This window comes from Carassius carassius, chromosome 34, assembly GCF_963082965.1.
Source record: "Carassius carassius chromosome 34, fCarCar2.1, whole genome shotgun sequence".
Classification (NCBI taxonomy): Eukaryota; Metazoa; Chordata; class Actinopteri; order Cypriniformes; family Cyprinidae; genus Carassius; species Carassius carassius.
The window spans coordinates 12,494,778-12,518,945 of record NC_081788.1 but is presented as its reverse complement, the minus strand read 5'-3'; the positions used below and the strand labels follow the sequence as shown (position 1 = coordinate 12,518,945).

At 38.2% G+C, this 24,168-nt stretch overlaps 1 protein-coding gene across 1 annotated transcript in view; it reads left to right on the top strand.

Moving 5' to 3' along the window:
• The window catches only part of LOC132114416 (nuclear receptor corepressor 2-like), a 131,693-nt gene that overhangs the window by 21,344 nt on the left and 86,181 nt on the right, over positions 1–24,168 (top strand). The window contains exons 2-3 of the mRNA XM_059522500.1: positions 18,332–18,528; positions 20,190–20,320. Coding sequence (XP_059378483.1) covers positions 18,427–18,528; positions 20,190–20,320 — 233 coding nt within the window. The 5' untranslated portion in view covers positions 18,332–18,426. The remainder of the gene's footprint in view (positions 1–18,331; positions 18,529–20,189; positions 20,321–24,168) is intronic.

Genomic DNA, 24,168 nt, shown 5'->3' with positions numbered 1-24,168 from the left:
ACGTAAAGAGAACTTAGTGGCGTGTGTCCATTGCAAGATAGACCTGGCATACCACAACTAGGGCCCTATGATTTCCGCGATGCAGAAAACGCGGAGGGAATCGCGAAATCCAGTCATAAAAATGGAATTTACAGTTTAACGCGGAATGGCACGGAATTTGCCAAATTTTGAATGAATTAATCAAAAATAGGCCATTGCACTTACATCAAATCACGATATGAACTAATATCTGTAAATATTAAGCCGGAACAGTCTATTTAAATATAAATCCTGCATGTTCTGCGTGTCTCTGTTAATGAATGGAGCAGAAGCGCTCCTTCGTTTAAACACACACTGAAGCACGCGTGACGCTCCAGTGATTTCAGCGTCTGCTGTCTCAGAAAATGCTTTATTTAAAACCCCAACTGAATGGCTCTTAAATGCACTTAATTCATCTTTCAACTTTATTGTCATTGTTCACAGTACAAGTACAGACAAAGAAACAATGGGTACTAATTAAATGTTTATTTTTGATTTATGCATTGCATTCTATGCATTTAAGAAATAAATATATTTTTTTTCTAAAAAACGAAACTTAGTTGTTCATTTAAGAGACCCAGGAGACTTTTATTTTCTCTTGCATAATTAATATTGCACTTTAATTAAGCAAAAACACATTTTATCCGATTACTTGATTAATCGATGGAATTTTTGGTAGAATACTTGATTACTAAAATATTCGATAGCTACAGCCCTAATAACTATAATTTTTATTTTTATTCTATCAAACTGCCTAGATATTTCACTTCAGCACCGCATTTCACACACACACACACACACACCGTGGGCATGCGAGCACAGGAGGATTAGAGCCTGCAGTCGCTGAAGTTGTCCGCTTTGACTCGGATAACTCGTTAAATCCATGAAATGAAAGAGATAGAAAACGAGGAGATGGTGTCCGACACATTTAAAGGCTGGTACACGACAACACGCTCTTCTCATACAGGAGAGATTAACTATTTCTTGGCATTACAAATAAAGTAAAGACAAAATAATAACAAGGCGGCAGAGCGAACTTCTCATCCATACGTGAGTACCACTATGGATGATAAGTTCCGCCTTGTTATTATGTTCATGCACACCGTACTATAATGTGATGCATGCAAAATACATAGTTTTGGCCATTACAAAGTCTCCATCCACAAACAGACGTACATCGTCTGCAGATATAAGGTATTTCATTGCACTTTAACAAGTAATCTGAACGATTTATATATGTGCAATATTTTAAATGGGCAGTCTACAGTAAGTTATGTGTACGCGGTTCAGAAGCAGCAACGAGAGCGCATTATTGTAGGGCGAAAGCACATTAAAATCATGCGCGAGCGCGAATCTATCCGCTCGCATGCAGATTTTCTTTGCTCTGTTAACAAAACCAGATGCGCGTGCTCAGATCATATTAAATCTTTCGCATCTTTCTATTTATAACCTTTTCTGTTCTCATCTTTTTACTGCATGCAGTGTGAACGTTCTGATCCGTTAACATGGGCTCGAAAAAAAAGGCTATGCATCACAGACAGTGTGTGAACCTGGAGTTAGGCATATGACCAGTCTGCTCTGTTCTCGTGCTCCACTTAGATGCGCTGCATCTTGATTGGTTCAGTTAACATACTGCGGGAGGCCTGGGCCATGGAAAATAGTGCTATAAATCGATTTATAAATCGTGCATACTCAAATCGCGATTTTATTTCGATTTCGATTACTCGCACAGCCCTAGTCATAAGGTGGCAGCAGCAGCTGTGTGTTCGACTTGAAGCAGACAAATCAGTGTACAAGGCCATAGATGGGGTTTGTGGGGCCCCGGTGCAGGCTTTACTGGTGGGCCCTGTTTGAAATTGTGTAAATATCATAAATAAACAAATATACAAAATAAACTACTTTTAATTTTTTTTCAAGTTTGTAGATGTCCAGGTACAGAAACTGAATAATCAAATGTAAATAGCATAGCAAGATGAATCGCTTTCGTTAATGAACATGAAATTGCGTAGCTTGTCAGTGAACTACGGTTCTGTCTATTAAATCACTCCATTTGAAAGCAGGTGATGGCGATTTAGCGGTAATCAGGGAACCGGCTTTACTGACTAAATGCACGTGACAATCGCATGCGACATATCGCCCATTCCTAAGTCCGACTGAACTCAAACATTTAAGTGCATAAACATAAGTTAAATGGATTTTTCAGTCAATTAATTTTCTTAAAGCCCTATCTGTACTAGCCAGGTGAGATGTCAGATGAGCATGATCCAATGTAAATTCTTTTTTTTTTTTTTTTATAATTGTACTGAATAAAGTAATACAATATATTCAATCAGCCTTCCTTTATTTTCCTTTTGATTGGTTTGTTTCTCTCAAAGAAACGCTGTTATTGCTGTTTGTACTGTGTCTGTGTATGTGTGTGTGTGCATATATACAAGAATCTAGCATCACTCTGTGTTCAGGCTCTCAACATCCTGTTACCTCTGTAGCTAGTTTTGTATGCTGTACCCAGCCATCACAGATGCATGGAAGCACCTTGTGGTTCACCATGTGACCTTGATGAAAACAGTTGTGGTATTGCTCTTTTGAACAGAAAGACGCTGATTGTTAGTGATGCAGGCAGAGAAGATTAGTGTAGATTATCCTGCACATTATTGGCAAGCCATTCACTCTGCTGTTATGCAACACCAGTTTTTATCCTTCTACTGTATGTGTGCTTGTTAAAGAGACCATGTATGCTAGGGCTGTCACTTTTTATTCTATAGCTATTCGAATATGCATTCGAACATGACGTGAAATATCCGTAATCGAACTATAAATAAAATATCTGGTTTTTAAAATGCAATGTGTAGCGCATTTTTTACAGTCTATGATTAGACAGTTTGTTTTTTAATTTTATTCTTTGCCATCTTATCCAGTAGAGGTCACTCTAGACGTATTGTAGCGTAGGCCCATGACCAAATCAAGCGAATAATAGCTAGTAGCCAGGAAGGCACGTCTGTGCGCTCCGAACGTGTTCTCCACCGCGGGGAACATTGTAAATAAAAAGATAGCCGCACTTGATCCAGATAAATTGATAGACTGGTGTTTTGAATCTTTTTTTTGTTTTTGTTTTTCATTTAACCTATTCTAAGTTGATAACCTGCGGTTTCAAACATTAAGTAAAAAAAGAATAATCCAGATAGTCCTGTTTATGACTCACCACATTTGTGATTGAATCTCCATTAGGCTGCTGTGTTTTTTTTTTTTTTTATGCGCGGGGGGTGGGCACGTAGATATTCGAATATATTAGAATACATTGCATGATATTCGATATCCGTTCGAATTTGATTTTTCTCAAAAGTGACAGCCCTAATGTATGCTTCTGTATGTATTCGGCATATGAGCGTATAGTAACTGTATTTCTGTTTTTGTAGGCCTGTTTTAGATATGTTCATTTACGCTCTGGTTGAGTTCACATGTGCTATTTGGGGATCTTCTTTGTGGTCATGTTGGTTTTTGTCAAAACATGAGTGCTGAATATGGTCTAGGAATTGATATACAGGTCAGTAGGGGTCTGTGCTCATGTGTGTTTTGAGAAATGGGGGAGGGGTAAGAGATGTATGTATTTGAAAGCAGAGTGGAAATACTTTATCACTCAGGATGTTGGGTTTTAAGCCAATATGCCGTGTATGTGCGGTTAGTGTTACAGAACACCAAAAGAGAAGGGAATGGTTGTATTTCCCGTGGTTTGGACTGTAGCTTTAAAATCTGTACTGAATGTTAGTATGCCACTGTTTTTCAAAGCATTTTTTTTTTTTTGTTGACAAACCTGACAAACCTCTTCATTGGGATTGCATGATTTGTGGGACAGAATTTTCTGATTTTAAAAAAAATTGTTAAACATTAACACAAAAATAGATTTCCAGTTTTTTTGTGCGTGTTTATAGGGCTACATAGGGGCCCTTTGATTTGTGAGATGCAGAAAACGTGGATGGAATCGCAGAATCCATTTATCAACCCTCTACATTGTGAGTAAATCACTCTATGTGCGACTAAATCTTCATTCTGACGAATGCCAATGGCTAATAAATTCTCAGATTTTACTCACCAGTGTGTGAGTTGGAGGCTAAGTGTTTAGCACAGATTTATTTTCCCTTGTGAACCCTCTCTGACTGAGAGCTTCGGAGTTTTAAGTTATCTGTGCTATTTTTCAGTGCATCCAAATGGATGCACAGCGCACCTGTATTTGTATTTACCGTACCGTAAACTCTAGTGTGAAGGTGCAGAACTCGCCATTGCTTTCTCACATATGCAGAGAAAGAGAAAGAAAGATAAAGAGTATTGATGCAGTACAGTCGTGGCCAAAAGTTTTAAGAATTACATAAATATTGGAAATTGGGAAAGTTGCTGCTTAAGTTTTTATAATAGCAATTTGCATATACTCCAGAATGTTATGAAGAGTGATCAGATGAATTGCATAGTCCTTCTTTGCCATGAAAATTAACTTAATCCCAAAAAAATCCTTTCCACTGCATTTCATTGCTGTCATTAAAAGGACCTGCTGAGATCATTTCAGTAATCGTCTTGTTAACTCAGGTGAGAATGTTGACGAGCACAAGGCTGGAGATCATTATGTCAGGCTGATTGGGTTAAATGGCAGACTTGACATGTTAAAAGCAGGGTGATGCTTGAAATCATTGTTCTTCCATTGTTAACCATGGTGACCTGCAAAGAAACGCGTGCAGCCATCATTGCGTTGCATAAAAATGGCTTCACAGGCAAGGATATTGTGGCTACTAAGATTGCACCTAAATCAACAATTTATAGGATCATCAAGAACTTCAAGGAAAGAGGTTAAATTCTTGTAAAGAAGGCTTCAGGGCGTCCAAGAAAGTCCAGCAAGCGCCAGGATCGTCTCCTAAAGAGGATTCAGCTGCGGGATCGGAGTGCCACCAGTGCAGAGCTTGCTCAGGAATGGCAGCAGGCAGGTGTGAGTGCATCTGCATGCACAGTGAGGCCAAGACTTTGGGAAGATGGCCTGGTGTCAAGAAGGGCAGCAAAGACGCCACTTCTCTCCAAAAAAAACATCAGGGACAGATTGATCTTCTGCAGAAAGTATAGTGAATGGACTGCTGAGGACTGGGGCAAAGTCATATTCTCCGATGAAGCCCCTTTCCGATTGTTTGGGGAATCTGGAAAAAGGCTTCTCCGGAGAAGAAAAGGTGAGCGCTACCATCAGTCCTGTGTCATGCCAACAGTAAAGCATCCTGACACCATTCATGTGTGGGGTTGCTTCTCATCCAAGGGAGTGGGCTCACTCACAATTCTGCCCAAAAACACAGCCATGAATAAAGAATGGTACAAAAACACCCTCCAACAGCAACTTCTTCCAACAATGCAACAACAGTTTGGTGAAGAACAATGCATTTTCCAGCACGATGGAGCACCGTGCCATAAGGCAAAAGTGATAACTAAGTGGCTCGGGGACCAGAATGTTGAAATTTTGGGTCCATGGCCTGGAAACTCCCCAGATCTTAATCCCATTGAGAACTTGTGGTCAATCCTCAAAAGGCGGGTGGAAAACAAAAACCCACTAATTCTGACAAACTCCAAGAAGTGATTATGAAAGAATGGGTTGCTATCAGTCAGGATTTGGCCCAGAAGTTGATTGAGAACATGCCCAGTCGAATTGCAGAGGTCCTGAAAAAGAAGGGCCAATACTGCAAATACCGACTCTTTGCATAAATGTCATGTAATTGTCGATAAAAGCCTTTGAAACGTATGAAGTGCTTGTAATTATATTTCAGTACATCACAGAAACAACTGAAACAAAGATCTAAAAGCAGTTTAGCAGCAAACTTTTTGAAAACTAATATTTATGTAATTCTCAAAACTTTTGGCCACGACTGTACATGTAAACGATATTCTTTGTTGTAGTTTCCTGTCAAAATAACAGACTTCCTTTGGATTTTTTCAGCTTTTCAGAACTTTTTTTCTTTCCTGTAGTGGTTGGAGCTGACATTTACTTATTATCATCCCTGTTTTGATTTCAGCAAATCAGTTTGAGCGAATGCACACAGCCTGATTAATATTCATAAATCCAGTAGCTCATTACCTTAGTGTGTTTCATATTGTTCTTTTTAGTAGAATTCGTATCATTATTAGAATATATGTATCTGTGCATTTCTTTGTCATAAATATATTTTACAAAAGGTCACCAGGGAGCAATCTGTTTCCCATCTACTGTAAAATATTTGCTCCGTTAACAGCTCATCACACCACAGCTGTTTCCTCCAGCGCAAATCTAGCCTTTAACACATATGAACGCATACTTTAATTATACTTATTTAAATATATTTAATTTAATTATACATACTTTATACATACACTACTCTGCAAAATTCTTAGACACGTTAGTATTTTCACCCAAAAGAATGGTGTTCGGCCAGTTATTTATATTTTTTGCTGTAGTGTGTCAGTAGAAAATATCAGGTGACATTTCCAAACATTAATTTTGCCATTAATTTTAATAATAATCTCGTGAGATTTTTGAATGCACAAGCAGACTGACAATAGCCGGTGCTCCACATGGAGATCTGATCTCACCATCATCGAATCTGTCTGTGATTAAACAGATGAAACAGAGACAAACTAAATTAAGAATAACTTTGGTCGCATCTCCAAGGGTTTGAAGAAACCTTTCTGTAAAGCTACCTGAAAAACAATGTGCAAGTGTACTTGGACAGAAGCTGTTTTAAATGCATGTTTTAAATTGATTTAGTTAATAGAAATTAATTGATAAATGAAATCCATTTATGACTATATTTTCATCCTTCCTTTGCCGCATATTACAAGTGCCTAAAACTTCTCACAGTACTGTAGCTTTGGAGGCAGGTTTCTTAAAATGTCTTGAAGACGTTGCTACAGTTTTTTTCTGTATTTAGTTTGCCTCAGTTTGTTCTGTTTCTTCATGTAATCACAGACAGATTCGATGATGGTGAGATTTTAAAATGGAGACCGGTTTTATCGATAACCGTGATAAAATGTGCTGAAGGTTAGTAATATCGTTTAAAAATGAATTATCATTAAAACCGTGTTTGATTATCGGGGTTTTAATAACTCGCTATTAAATCATGTCCAGCCAGCAACAGTCTGACGCAAGTGCAGCGCACAATGTTTTTTTGTTTTTTTCGAGAAGGAATGGCGAAAGTCAGTGACTTTTCTATGCTTTTCTATGCTTCTACACTTTTCATTGTAAGGAAGGAAATACCACAGAATTTAATCTTTCTTTAAATTAAGTGCATAGAGTTGCTTGTTTTATTAGTTGTTTGTTGATTATTAAATATAAAACTTGCTGAAATGTTTTCAGTGTGAGCATCAACTATTTTTGAACACTTTCATCTCGTTTCAACAAAACCGTGATAATATTGATAATCGTGATAATTTTAGTCACTATAATCGTGATATTAAATTTTCATACCGTCCCATCCCTAGCCGGGATACATTATTGAAAGTGGCTCTATAGTAAGTATTGGTTCAGGCACTGTTTAGGCACCGGTACCTTTGTAAATGTATCGATATGGCACCAGTATCGTAAAAATCCCAATCGATACCCAACCCTAACTACTAATAAATGATTAAAATTTATTTATTTTAAGGAATAATCACACAATATTTCTCCCATGTTGGAATTTTAATAGTAACCCCATTTTGTTTACCAAAAATAAAGTTTGTTTTCATTTGATTAAAAGATCAAATAAATTACTGTTTTGTCTTCATTTGATAACCAGAAAAATGTAAATACACAACACACCACAGAATTATTTGGTGGATTAAATTTTTTTTATTTATAGGGCTATTGTAAAAATAAATGACAGAATGTGAGAATTTTTTTACTCATTTCGCAGAGACCTAAAAATGTATTTCTTTGTTAAACTTTTAATATATTGATGTTAAGTTGTTTAAGTTTCATAATTTTAATTAGACTGCTTTTTGATTAATACAATTTAATTTCATAATTAAAAACAGTCCAGAAAATTGATTTTTTTTTAACTGAATTTAGAAAAAATGTCACTGATTTCACAGGGCCCTAGCTACACAATATGGCCAAATTGTGATTTATATATCAATATGGCTTAATAATAACAATAATAATAATAATTATTATTACTACCACTAAAATATTAAAATTAGTTAATGAAATATTAAGAAATATAAAAAAATATATATTTTACAACTCAAATTACAATACTGATATTAATGGCTGCCCTAATTACTTTTATAAATGTTAAAATAAGAAACTTTTGATGGAAAATGTCATGGAGTTCTTGAAGTTTGTGCAAACAATGGCTTAGGAACACAATCCCAAATGTAAATTGACCCAAAGTGAGAGCAGATACAGAGATTGTGTTTAATGGTCAGCATTTAGGCATACTGCGAACCAAGATTCTGGACACCAGCGGATAATGAGCTGCTCTCATGTAAAAACAGAGTGCCTTATTTCACTCTGAGACACGCAGTGCGCATATTTATTTATTTATTGGTTAGCGATTTGAAAATTGCACTAAGCCATATTGCAGTTTCAGTTTATTTTGAATTATCGCTCAGCCCTACTCTGCATACAATTTATTGACCATTTTCCATTTGACATCCTTTCAGAAAATTCCTTAAACATGAGTTATGTTTTTGTTTATCAGTAGTGTTGAATGGCAGATGGCTGATGATCCGATTTGAAGGTGGATATAAGCATTCATCACCCTGAATGTAAATTTTGCTCAGAGCTGTAGGGATTTGACTCGAGTACAGGGATTAAAGTGAAACAGAAATGTAGACCGTATAGAGAGCTTTAACTGTGTTAGGAGGGGGAGGGTGTTTTTATTCATAGCTCGTAGCAGAGGTCAGACAGCTGCCCTACATCGTGACCCCAAATAACCTACAGGGGCCACTGGCTGAAAGAACAATGGAAAGGTCAGATGAGAGGGGAAAGAGGGAGGAAAGGCGAGAGAAGGGGTGGTATAGAGGAGAGAACTGAAAAAGGGAAGTACAGTACGTCGTGTTCACAACAGGGTTGTGTTGTGTTGCGTCCGGTTTACTTTTCCGCCACCAAGCAAGCTCAGTAACTCCTCCTCTGTCGGTGCCCGTTTTGAAATAGGAATCGTTGCCATATTTCTTGTTACCATCTTTTATTCATCGCTGTCTCGTTTGTGTTTGGCCTCACCAAACCTGACCAGCCAGCGTTTGTGATCACGAGAACTTGTGCAAACGCTGATGGGTGACATGAATGCAGATGACTCCAGATCGGTGATGCGGTATTTGCTTTCCCAACAAGATCCATCGCCCAACACTAAATTAATTTGCGGAATGCATAAACTGTATTTGCCTGCGCTGAAATCTGCCAATCTAAAGGAAACACTGTTTGAGGTAATTTGTTAATTACCATAGATTTAGAATTTGCAACTATTACAGTTATTACACATATATACAAAACTTTGTATTATGCTTGCTATAGAGTTTGTGACGTCACGTGCACTACCGCACATGGCAGTAGACAACCGCGGTAGCAACCGACCACCGCGGTGACGTGGTTGTCACTGCATCCGTCACAGCCCTAGATAGAACTGCGGGGCATATGATAGCTTGCTTGACAGCGAATAAGTAATGAAATCATAGATAAATATGTTAATGGAGAAGCGCTGTGTAAGTGCAGTCGAAACCCTGTGAAGTACAGGGTATCTCCCAGGGAACTACACTGCGACCAAGATGGTCGCATATGCGACCTTTTGAAATGACATTGCGACCCTAATTTTTTTGAGGTCGCAAATGTATCACTGATTATTTTTGTACCTATCTTATGTATTTGCCAATATGCTATGATTTACTATGAGCATTTATTAAAACAGAAATTTAACGTGCTCTAAGCATTTAACACATCAAGTTGGCTTCAGCCCCGCGATGCGGGAAAGCTGAACTGAGTAGCTGGTTACTCGCGCGCGCTGTGTTCTGTGCGCACGAGAAAGCCGTGTCTTACAGACAGCAACACTGAACCGAGCTCTACTTCAGGACGTTCGCGTCCTCCTGCACCTGAATGAACAAATACAAATAGCAGTTTAAACAAACAGAAAAGGATGCGAAAGAGCTTAATTCAGCACCGCGGTGTTCTGGTGTTCAGGGCGCATGCAGAGACGCGTCTCAAAGTCTTCTTGCTTTTGTACCGACAAATACATACTAAATATGTGAAAATACCCATCTTGGAAAGTGTGTTCGAAAAGTCTGTGGTTATGTCTTAAGTGAAAGTAAAGAGTTGAGAAAGAAATCGGATGTGTATCATTATAATGGATGCACTGTCTCTTAAAGTTACCACGCCTAATTTACTAGCTCTGCTGTCGGTGTCTTTAATGTTAATCCAAGAAAGTGAAATTTAATCACTCACTGCTCTTGATTGAATTTCTTTGTAATTTTAACATGAATTTATATTTGAACATGAATTTATATTTAATATAATTGATTATATTGTTTTACTGGTAGGTGCAGGACACTAGTTCATTTATGTAAGTGAGAATAGCAAAATACAGCAAACTGTTAAATATTATACCCAAAAATTCTTCATACTGTAGACTACCAGTGAAATTGATAAATAAAATAAAATAAATAAATACATAAATTAGGGACCTGACCATGTTTTGCTTAAGTGTTTCTTTCTTTAATTGCTAATGCAACCTTTTCACACCACAGACTGAACAAAATTAAGCATTGCTTGCTTTGTAATTGTTCAACAAAGTATGGATAATTGTGTAATTATTGTCATACTGACATATGTCTTAAGTTTTGGTTGATTCCATTACATATTTTTCTATCAAAGTTATCTGACATTATCAAGAGGAATTTGTTCTGACACAGTTTAACTCTGAGTCCTTGTCATATTTTATTACCAATTTCTAAACTATAGCAAATAAACTGTGATAATGTGAGAAATGTTGAAGCTGTCTGAATACATTTTGGTTTGACTGTGTATTTTATTTTACAGTGATGACTATGCACTATTTTAAATTAGTTTCTGGACAACTACAAACTAAAAAAAAAAAAAAGTAAACATTGTGTAAATAGCACAAATAAATAAATAGAATGAACATACAGTAAATATTAAACAATTTCAGACAGGGCCCACTGTACAACCTGTACCAGTACCAAGACAGAGCAATGCAAGATGGCAAGTAAAATAAAAAGCACATTTGTATGTAATACAGTTTCATTATTATCCAGAGCGGCTTACTATAAAAAATCTGTGCGACCAAATCATGTTTTGCGCCAGTAACTGAAAAAGTTAGTCGCACAAGTGCCACCAGTGGAAAAGGTTAGTGTAGTTCCCTGTCTCCGACACAATAATCAAATGCAATAGTGTGTACTCATCTAATGAAGAAAGGGAATCCAAAACATCCATCCTGATGGATGCAGAGCCTTCTGTCACAGCTTTTGAGGGTGAATCCTCGCAACTCAGGTAAGCTGCATGTGACAGTGCGAATCAGTGACCTATAATAAGCGAGAAAGTGCAAAAAGGCTGGGCATCTAGCTGCTGTGGTTTATATTCTTTCATCTCAGTCTACGTCATGACGTGACTGTTTATTTCTTTCTCGACCTGTCTAGCTGGCGCTGCATTATACACTAGTGTTTAGCACTGCCTCTGGCGGTCAGGAGGAATGAAACAATGTATGCTATATTGAGCGCTTTCATAGACAGCTTCACAAATATACAATCAATAATCTAGTTTTGAGTCTAGTATCTGATTTTTATCAGCCATCTTTTGCATCCTGGAACTAAAAGGTCCATTTGGCAGAAAGGCTGAATAAGAAAAATCCCTACTGACCAAATGAGAAGGAAGAACTGTCCATCTCTGTATATATTCCTGCCACAAGACATTCCTTTCTCACCAGAGGATGATATACAACCTGTCTTCAAAGGAAAAAAATTATATCGACAACATTTGTACAGTCTAAATGTGGTGTGCTTATTAATACACAGCATGCTTCACAGAGAGTGTCAGATTCAAACTAAAACCCAGACTGAAAATTCAATCTTAAATGCTGAAGGTGGGAAATTAGAAGTGATAATGACAGCGCTGATTGAAGTGGCATTTTGTGGTGTGGGATTATGGGCGATGTTGTGGCGTAGACAGTGGAGATGAGATGGATGGGAACGCACACTCGGCCGACCCACCTCATGCTGTCTCTGACATTACTGGGCCAGCAGGAGGGACCTGATCTTGGCTCATCAGCTAATGCCTTTCCTCCAGCACTAACGTGACCTGTCAGCCCTCTCATTTGTTACATCCATCATGACAGACAGAAGAACTGGGCTCAGCTTTTATAGGAGTCAATAAAAGATGTCAAAACCTAAAATGTGCGTGAGAGAGAAATACACAGTGGTTAATGGCAAGGCAATTAGCACTGTTTTTTTTCCAGTTCTTTCAAGCTTCTCATGTGTTTATCAGCAGAACGAGAGGTGGAAAAAGGTAGGAAGAGAGATGTAACGCAATAGTGAGGTGGAGAGAAAGAAAGGGAGAGAGAGATCATACAAAAGCCAACCACTCCTAGAAAGGGAGAAGAAAGCATTGGGAATGAGTGAGCGCTGTGATTGAAAGAGGGAGGACAAGCAAAAAGAGAGAGAGCGAGGGGTAAGTGAGTTCATTTGTGCTGTTGGCAGGCAGCCATGAGCTTGCCTGTGGGTGTCTGTATCTGTGCCAGGGCATGTGTTTCCCCTTCTGTCTGAGGGTCTAGTCTTTCTTTCTCTCTGTTATAGAGAGATATCTCCTCTTTTCCTTTTCATTCCACTCCAAGTTTTTCAGTGATCCTACTCTTTTCTCTATTCCTCTTTTCTTATCTTTCACTTTCTCTCCCAGTCTCTCTCTCCGTCTATCATAGTAGTTGTAGTTTTTCATTCACAAAGCTTGATGATTCCAGAAAACAGTGGTAAGTTTGTTTCCAGCCCTCTCGCGGCTGTAGATGGTAATGTTTTCTTTTGGTTCTTGGTTCTAAATAAATGCGACTTATAGTCCAGTGCGACTTATGTTTTTTTCCTCGTCATGACGTATTTTTGGACTGATGTGACTTATACTCAGGTGCGACTTATAGTCTGAAAAATACGGTAAATACTTTGGTGTGCAAGGATGTCATGAAGAGAGAGTGACTGAAAACTGTAGTGCTGTGTTTTCGATACATCGAGATGACAATCTATCTTCACAGAGATTTGACCATATGAGTATCGATACAGCTGGCCCTGGCATGTGTGCAGCAGTGGACCGCACTTAATTAAAATACAAGAACAACGTTTAAAATTGGGTAGATTGTGAGATTTCTAAAAAATTATAAATAGAACATAAAATATGAACTACAACAAGGTTTAATCTGGCTGCAGTTGAACACAATTAGGTTGCTTGATATAAAGAGACATAATCCCCAAAACAGAGCTTCCCACTTGCACAATACAGAAATATAAGTGTGTTATTTATCTTTGTCAACCTGGCAACCCTGTGCTCACGCTCTCTCTCCACTGTGGATAAACTCTTAATAGTCTTACAGCAGAAACAAGGAACACACATCCGACACGTGTTTTCTGTGAGTAATGTGTGATTGATTTGATCCTGCCCGTGTGTTCATGTGAATGTGTGAGTCTACAAAGTTCCTTCAGGATGACAAAAGCTTTGTTCCTCCTCAGAGATCCAAACATTCCTGGACTGTTGAGTCTCCTCCTCCAGCAATCATATACCCAGCACAGTAAAACACTCTACTGTGGTTCAATGTAAATCATTCAGTGACAGACAGAAAGGAAGGCCCTGGTTCATCTATAGAGACCGACTTCTCTTACATGGAAATTTGTAAGAAGCTGTGGGGCCCCTTGAGATGGGAGATGTTTGTCTGCATTGAGCAGGAGGGATAATGGCACACAGCAGCCACTGGGGAAAATAAATTTCAGAGAAGCATGTCTGTGTGCATTTTTGTTTGTTAGTTTGTCTTCCCGTTTATCATAAGCCACAGAGTGTAAAGGGCGATTCTTTAATTTTTAACTGGAACTGCCTGATAGTTTGAAAGGGTTCAAATGTGACTTGAGAAGAAAAACTTGGAGGACAGTCGACATTATCGGCTGGTTCTCCTTGCGCTCAATCAGTTGTACAGTGAAAACAAAATAAAAATAATATAGGTGATGTTCTTTCTATGTACTCTACTGTCATGGGATGTTTGTGGCTGCCAAGTTTCAGCTTTAGAAGCACACAACAACAGGTAGGGGACACTTGCTCACTCTCATTGGCTATTACAGGTAGTTGTGCAGTAGTTGAAGGGTTAGTTCACAAAAAATGAAATTACCCAATGATTTACTCTAGGGCTGTGCATAGGGCTGCACAATATTGGGAAAAAATGACATTGCGATATTGTATTTTTCTGCGATATGAAATCTAATCACATTTTTTTCTTACAAACAAAAATGGGGTGAGCACACTTACATTCTCATTTTAAATGATTTAAACATCGACACCATCGTGTCAATTGATCAATATGCGCGAGGGAGAGAGAGCAAGACAGCGCTCGTGTTGTTTGGAGACGGTGAGCGTGCGGCCGGGGCTCGCTCTCTCTCTCTCTCTCTCTCTCTCTCTCTCTCTCTCTCTCTCTCTTCACGTGCACTCTCTCTCTCACCCGCGTGCTCCCTCTCTCGCTCTCTCTCTCTCTCTCTCTCTCTCTCTCGCGCTCTCTCTCTCTGCCCTGTCAAAACTTTCACTCTATGATGGTTAAGCTGTGCAATTAATCCGCGAATCACATTCGTCAAGGACCGGGGAGCAGCTGACCCGTACAGTTAATGATTAACGTCTGTTTCTCACCGCAAGCGTGAGCGGCGCGCAACTACATCGTCACTGCAGCAGCAGACTCTCACGAGTATTCACACTGGAAGCGTATAAGTACAGCATCACAGCAGCGGCTGCAAAGTGTGTTCGGCCGACAGTATAACCATTTCAAACAATGGGTATAATTCTTTCAAGATTTTTTTTTTATAACAATACACCATACTTTCACCCAAAACGATTGATTAAAAAGTTTAAATGGGTAAATACATATTTGTTATACTTAATTTTCTTTTCTGGCATGATTGTTAGAACACTAGACATTGGCATTGTTGTTAAAACTCTTGACATGCTTATTCTGTCCATTTTGAGCACGTTTTGTGTTAAATCACATTTATTTTGTCCATCAAAAGTGTGCTTTCACTTTAATTGAGCGTGAGCAGCACAGCAAAAATAGACCGGATGCTGAAACCCCCGCTGCACTGCTGTTCACGCGACTGTCCTGCTTGACGCTCACGCGCTGCTCCTGGTCCCGGTGTGAATGCACTCATTGATTGCCGGAACAAAATACGCGTTGCTTGCGCGCCGCTCGCGCTTGCGGTGTGAAACAGGCGTAACGGATCAACTACGACAGCCTACATCGCACATCCTATCGATGCTTAAACGACACATCGTGCAGCCCTAGCTGTGCAGATAATCCTATGCGAGTATCATGGGCATGTCGTTAACAATCGCATGACAATCACATGCGATTAATTGCACAGCCCAAATGTGGGAGAATAAAATGATTTGAGGGAGTCCCGTAAAATATAAATATCTAAACATATAATATTTAAATATAAATAAATTGCTATTCATTTATTGCACAAAATCAACAAGAACAACTAATATAAAAATGATTAACAGGTACAAACAGGTACAAACTATTTATTACATGTTTGCAGCATTGAGCAATCCAATCATAGACGCATCTTTTGATTTCTGAAACGCTATTGCCATTCAGTGGTGTTTAAGTTAGAATTCACTCTGCTTTTTTTTTTGCTGAAATTTGTGTGCTGCTGAATCCTCTCATTATAGTGTAGACGTTAATTGTGCATTTATTCATTGTATTATAACAAAGCTTTTTTTGATCGTGATGAACAGAGATGTCAGCTTTTTACTGATTAGAAAGGGAGCACGATGTTCTACGTCGTCTGCTGAAACATCACTCTCTCGTGAAAGCAAATATGAAAGTTAGCAGAAGCTAGAAATTACAGATCATAAAGTTTTAAATACAAATATTTTCAAATGCATTGCTTTGCTTCAGAAGGTCTTTTATTAACCCCCTGGAGCCATGTGGAGTACTTTTTATGATGGATGGATGAACTTTTTTTGGCCTTCAAAAACTTGACCACCATTCACTGCCATTATAAAGTTTGGAAGATCCAAGCCATTTTTTTAAATAACTGCAATTGTATTTGTCTGAAAGAAGAAAGTCATATACCCTTAAGATGGCTTGAGGGTGAGTAAATCATGGGGTAAACAAGTAGGCCCGTATCTATACATAACAATTCACAATACTTGGCTTCATGTTACAAAGCAACCCTGGGGGAAATGCTCCTGATGGTTCTTGAAAGGCTGCTGATGTAACGTTCTGCAAACTCTGTAGATCTCACTTGCTTGTGATGTTTTTGCAAAACTTCTGCTCCGTTTGAAGCGTTTCACATTAGCAAAGTTTTGTTCACAAAGATTACTAGAAGCCTTTTTTTTCCTCATAATTTTGGTCTTATTTTCATGAATGTATTTTGCAAGAATTCAAATAGTTAACAGAATAAACATATTCAAATTGTATAATGTGCACCAAAGATTTTTTTCAAAATTGTTTTTTATGTCAAATTATACAGTCAGGTAGCTTAATTTCATAGCTTATATATTTTTATACAAATACATTTTACTCTGTAATGAGGAAGTAAGTATTTAGTGGGTTATGTTTAAGAAAGTGTTTAATAAAGATTGACCCTTAGTTCCACAGACAGTATTGATATTCTGTAGTGGTGTAGAAAAAAGAATAGTGCTGGTGTTGGATTGGTATTGGCTGGTTCTTAGAATTTGGAATACTGTATGTAATCCTAAACTGCAAAATAATAACTCGAAGATAAAAAGATAACATCATAATTATTTACTGAACCCTTAAATGAATCACAATTATCTAATGAAAGCCATAAAAAAAGACAATTAATCGTGATAATCGCAATAATTGTCATAATCGCCAAAACCCTAAAACAGACAATTGCAATAACAGTGACTATTGTACACAATTAATCATCAGCCAAATTTCTTAATCGTGACAGCCCTACGCGTGGAAGCTCCACTAATCTAAATAATATACTTTCAAACATACTGAAAAACTAACTCTGTTAAAACTCTGTTAACCCTGTGGAGTCGATTCACATGACAGACTCACCACTACAAAAACAAGAATGAGATGTGTTCTAACATAACTGTGGCATTAAACTCAAACCTGGCGAAATTTCCTGATGAAACAAGCACAAGTGATATTGTCTCTGTTTGGCAGTGCCTACCACTGTGAGAAGACTTTCAGTGTAAAATGGGAAGCAAATTAACCGACTCTCACTTACATAATATCCTGACCCTCTAAGTAATTCAGCTGCAGCCCATTTTGGAAATCATTTGAAAAATGAGTAACTTCGTGTCTCTCATTAGAGGTCACAGATTTTGCAAGCATATGACTGTATTGCTTTTATAGCTGTATTAGACATTGAACTCTATTGTACTATAAATGGGAGTGTTTCTCTGTTTTCATTGTACCCCATACGTTTAATTGAACTATAAAACTATTAATTGATTTTTAAATATTTTGAACTCTATTTTGAACTCCTAAATGATGGGGACCATGAAAACTTTCATTTTGCAGTGCTTATTTTACGGCCCACAGCCCTCAATCAAGTTTGATTTCTGGCCCTTCCTAGGAAAAAGTTCTGATCTAGGCATTGTTTAATACCACTTGTCTGTCCTCATTTATATAGATATGAGCTGTAAATACATGCCTGTGGTCTACATAAAAAATAGCTACCCAGGGATGTTACCAATATAGTTGCTGAGTAAACAGACTTGCCTTAAAGGGACTTTTGAGCATTAACTTGGGTTAGACATTGTGTATTTTTGCTGTACCTGTGAAAAAGGGAGTATCATACAGCAGAGCACACCAGCTGCCCTAATGAGGATAGAAAGAGAGAATGAAAAAGAAGAGGGTATAGAGTAGGATACAGAGTGATCCATTCATTCACACAGTGTGACGACATGTATCCGGTCAGCAGCAGGTGGTGGCTAGGACTTCTCTCTCACTTGTCATCAAACTCTCAGTTGCTTATCCTGGCTTTCTGAAGTTTGGTGCACACTCTTTGATTTTGCCCACAATTTAGTTTTACTCCACAGGTTGATTGTTGTGTTAACAACTATTTATTATTATTAGTAATTAATCTGCAGTGTTTTCACTCTCATTCCTTCTAGGTCGGTGACTGTGAGGACTCAACGCCACATGATGCACAGTGTTGGTGACAAGACCACACCCATTTTTAGTGTGTAGAGGAAGTTGCATCGTCAGCATGTCCTCGCACCCTCAGCCAGTGCCTCAGGGTCGGAGGGCTGTGGACGCTCGTCACCTTCCCAGTTCTGCCACCCTTCCTCTGCAGCTGAGAGCTCATACGGTACTGCACTGACTACACAACAAAACCTCTTTTTTTTTTATCTATAAATCTTTCAGAAAAATGCATTTTATGTATCACTAATCTGTAACCTGGGACTTTGACCTGTGTGTTAAGAAAAACTCAGTTACACTGACTGTTATTTATTGTATGTTGTTATAGTTTGCCAGAATTTAGTAATAAAGGATTATCTTGCATTACCTAAGGTTATCATGTAAGAGTTGTCCCTCAACCATCATCGTAATCCAGCAGTATTATTGCCGACGCAGAAATTCTAAATCAGTTTTACTTATCCTAGTCAGTTCAGGAGCTAAGTGGAACAAAGCTTCATCCTCCAGACCTTTGTTCATGTTGGAATATGTCCTTTGTCTGACACAAAGCAGATGTTTATTTTTTTCATACCATTTGATGCCAAATATTTGATAATCCTTAATATTGGTCTTAAAGGAGTCATATGTCGTTGCTTAAAAATAATAAATTATTTTGTGTAATTATTTGGTGTAATAAAATGTGTTTATGTGGTTTAAGGTAAAAAAACACATTATTTTCCACATACTGTACATTATTGTTTCTCCTCTATGCCCCAACTTTCTGAAACGCATAGATTTTTACAAAGCTCATTGTTCTGATGAGCGAGGTGTACACTGATTGGCCAGCTATCCAGTGCATTGTGATTGGCCGAATACCTACAGCATGTGATGGAAATGTTATGCCTCATACCATCCTGTAATGCTGTGTCTCGGCACAATGAAACAAAATCAATAAAACCCTTTACAAATGAGGCATTTGTTGCATCCAGTAGGGACATAATTACTGATTATAATGACTTAAACTGCTCTCTCAGGATCAGTAAACAGTCCTCTGTAAAATGTGTTGCATACACACAAATATTTGGTTTGAACTTGACCAATGATTGTGTCCTCTTATGGAAGGCCTAAAAAAGTAGTTTCACTTTCACAATAAAACACACAGCATCTCCACGAAATGGTGGCAGGGGCAGCAACAATACTACAGCAAGAAAAAAAGTTACGCTCCCTTTCTTTGTGGGAACATTTGGGCAGTGCAATGCAAATCTTCCCACACAGTGATGACACGTGCGGGCTTGTTAAACGAGGCGTTTTAGGAGGGCGTGGACAATTCTTCACTTTTAAATAGAATATCTCTTTGGGTTTCAGACTTTAGTCTTTGCAGCTTTAGGGATCTTACTTATGCACGAACAGCTTGTAACATTTCAAAGAGAAAGTCAAACTTCGCATCATATGACCCCTTTAATAGAATTTAGCCTAAACTAGCAATATAGCTAGTAACTTTGTAACACCTCAGAGTTGGAGACTCTTGACTCAAGTTCATTTTCGTGGATGGATTACTTTCCAGAGTAGGTGGATTACTCATATGACGTGAACAGTTTCATGCAAAAAGTAAGATTTTAAGCTGCAGCTACAGGGCTGTATAAAATCTGTAAGCTTTGGGTTGAGTACCAAAGATTTAGGCTAATTGCTCTCAGCATTTAGCACTGATCTGGGATATTTTTCTGATTTTCATTTCATAAAAAGCATGATTAAATCTGGAAACGTCTGCATTTAATCTTAAATTTCAGTAGTCACATTCATTATACAGTTTAATTAAGTGAGTATGTGAAATTTTTAATTTTTTGTTTATTTCAGGATGTCGGTGGACTTGTGGACTACCATCCTCATGCTCGGAACTATGGTTCCCATTTGTCCCATGGATCGCTGGCCCAGCCTCACCGCCGTAGACCATCCCTTCTGTCTGAATTTCAACCAGGCAGTGAAAGGTACAAAACATGCTCACAAACAAACAATATATTGTGGCTGCCACAGTTGCCTTGCACTGAGATCTTGTCTGTTCAGTCCTCTCCATTTATGTCCTCCCCATTTTGCCCACAATCTATTGCTTAGCCCTTCACAATTGTGTCAGAAGGCTGTGACAGCAATGGCCAACATTGAAGGAAAGTTTCACTCTCATTCAAGTTGCTGCTTAACCCTCTGGAGTCGATTAACGCATATACGCACGCGTTATGAGTCATTTTCTCCTGATAACCCTGAAAATAACTTAAATTACACTTTCAGTTTTAATCCTACAGATAAGAGCAATACATCAATCGAATCTGTAAAGGGTGTACTTTTTTTTGGATACAGACATAACAACAAAACTTTGTGAACTTATAAAATAAAGATAACAAACAAGGTGCGCTGTCTGCAGCCTTTGTCTGCGTTGATCTTCATTTACAAACACGTCATTAAAATGAACTGTAACTCCGTGAATACTCAACGAAGAGACATGAGAGAGATATCTATAGAAAGCTTGACATGTCTATTTTTAAACTAAACAAGTGCCGCCGAAAACAAATATTCTGTGTTAAAGTAATCCATATGAAAACAACGCAATGTCCGTTTTTCACGTCTCCCTTCATTATATCTAATGTGACCACGCCCCCGCGCCGAACGTGCTATTCAGATTCAAACTGAAGCGCGCAGCTTGAGTACGCCCACACAGAAGAAAAAGCAGCCAGACTGTTCTTCAAGTTTTTTTATTTTACTGTTTGCGTCGCGATGAGAGGAATAAGACATAATTCACCCCGAAAAGATGATGATTTGAGAAATGGATTTCCTCAGAATAAAAAGAATGAAGCACTTTATTCAGCAGAGATCATAAACATGAATAAGTCTCTTTTTATTCATTTATATACTTGTACTAGTTTTCACATAACTTGGAAACATTTTACTAGTTAGACTTTTTCCAAACTATAATTCCTGACTACATGTATAATCAAGTGAAATATTATGAAGTTTCAATAGCAATATACAATACTATACCATTCAAAAGCTTGATGTAAATAATATAAATGTAACCAATAAAGATGACTAACAAATGTAAAAACAATGCTGTTCTTTCAATTTATTCCTCCTTAAAAACCTGAAAAATATTCTCAGCTCTTTTCAACATTAATAAAAAAAATAAAAAATAATAATAATGATAATAATAATAACAATAAATGTTTTTTCTTTTTGTAGTAAATAAGATTGTTAAAAGGATTTCTGACGGATTATTTAGAATTTTCTCTGCAAAATTGGCGTTGTTTTTGCCATTTTCAGGGGTTGTACTTTAACGAACTCCTCCTAGAGATTTATTCAGATCAACACCAAACTTGGTCAGTTAAATCTAAAGGCCTTTGCGATGTTAAATTGCGAAGATCTTGAGGTTTCGTTAAAGGGCATGTCCATGGCGGAGTAATGATGCAAAAAAATTAGTTTGAAAGTCGGCTTTGATTGTTCCTAATTAACTGTTTAACTGCTCCCCCAAGTGGATATTAAATTATGTTGACGCCTACTCGCATATGACTTTTACCAACAAAAAGTGTCTTAGAAAATTTAAATCAATATATTGTTTTCTGTAAGTGAGTAAACAAGATGATTTTCACATAATTTAGAAAGAAAAATTCTAGGCTACAAGCTCCAGTTCTCAAAAATCCCGGGAACCATTGTTCTTTGTGTTTTATTCTTAAATGATTTTATATCATTTCATGACACCATAACAGTAATATTTAGAAAATTATCATAATAAATGGTGGTTGAAATCATAATGCTGCATCAACCAGTCAGCATGTTTAGCACCCCAGTCCCGCCCCTGAAAGTTCCGGACCTTTGAAAAAGTACTATCTCGAGAGCAGGTACTTTCTGAGGAGCAGTTTTTTTTTTACCTTGAACTTTTTTTCGATCCTGGTTCCTTCTGTGGAAACACATGGAGTACCAGCCCAAAGTCCCTAGTTCTTGGGTAAAGTTCCAGTGGTGAAAACATGGCTATAGTGTTGAATATGTGGGTGGGCGTATTGGGAATAGTTGTGTTTCTCCTCAGTCTGAATGCTGAATGTGGTGTGTGTGTGTGTGTGTGTCTGTGTGAGCTCAGCTGTATAATAAGCCTGGTACAGTAGGGCTGGCTGTTTTCATAGGAGATGGACTAACACCCCCTGAGATACAGAGAGCTGCTGGTAGGATGGATTAACTTGAATACTAAAGTGTTTGTGTGTGGAGAAGATGTTTATGTCTGCTGTTCCACATCCTTTCTTTTCCCACTGCAGAACTGTGAACTTGTAGCATACGTAATCAAATGTTCTACAAACGAAAGTGAATTTTAAAAAGTATAGATGGCTGCATGATATGAAGCAAATAATCAAACACATTTGGAGTGAAAATACACTGTATTCCACAACAGTTTTGATCTAGTTTTGGCTGTGTAAATTATGCTCTCTCTTTGGCCTTTTAGCATTTTGTGTTGTTTTGTGCTGACATAAGTGACGGGTTGAAAGGGTGTTTTGTGGTCTTATCACCTTTTATCATCTACTCTAAGAAAGAGAGAGATAATAAGGGATAGAGGGAGATTAAAGCAAGATGTATGGAAAGGAAGAGGTTCTGTAAATGTGTGAGTGAAAGACAGTCAGTGAAAGGGAATAATGGCAGAAGAGGAGAAACAGAAAGCATTACAGCAGTACAAGGGCAAAGTTCCTCTACAGTAGCTCAAACATTCAGCACACATGATCTGTCCTCAATTCAGAATGAGGTCAGGGGGCAGTTAAACCTCTCTCTGTTGCTCTGTCTTTCTTTCTTGCTCTCATTGTGTGTGACACATCCTGCCAGCAGATCAGATTATCTTGCCCACTCACAGAAAGAGAGAGAGCATATATGAAAGCTGCAGTGTGATGTAATTATGTAAGTGCCTAGTGCCCATTGAAATTGGGGGATTTCGGTTATAGTGTGTGTATTCAAGCATTTCATACATTGCTTTTTGCTTATGTATGTATTACCTTTGCTCTGGTGTAGATTAGTTACACTAGTGAACTCATCAGTGCAGAGACACAAATGAACGTGAACACTCCAGACGCAACACAGTAGGGCTTTGCTGTCATTCTGCTGAAATTGAGAAGCACTGCAAAGGATGATATTTTGAAGTAAAATCTATTTGATTATTAGTGAAAGACACTAGTCTAAATCTTTATTTCTCTTTCGTGCCTGTTTTTGATATTTCATGTGACATAAATTGCATCTGTTCTTTCAATAAATCAGAATTAAAAAATTCTGTAGTTTGGCAGCTAAAACATTTTTTGGCTCTTAAATGTTTTGCTTTACAGACCCTGCTTGGCCAGTTACATCTTATTTGCTGTCATTAATTTGTATTATATATGTCTAGATAAAACTCTAGATCGCCATCTTTACATCGGGTTCATAGATCTGAAGGCTGCCTTTGACACCGTCTGCCACACTTCACTGTGGAGTATCCTACATGCCCTTGGAGCACCACCCAAGATCGTTGCCCTGTTTAAGTTGCTTTATAGCAACGCTCAGAGCTGTGTCCGCATCAATGGCAGAGACTCAGACTGGTTTCACATATCCAGTGGCGTTCGCCAGGGCTGCATGGCTGCTCCTGACCTCTTCAACTGTATAATTGACCATCTGATGTCCAGGGTTTATGAGTGGGTCCCCAGTGTGTCCTTCGGCAGTGACCACCTGACTGACCTGGAGTACGCTGACGACACCATCCTGCTCAGCACGTCCTTCAGCCAGATGAGAGACGCTCTGGGCATATACAGTGAAGAGGCTGAGAAGCTTGGCCTCCAGGTGAGCTGGA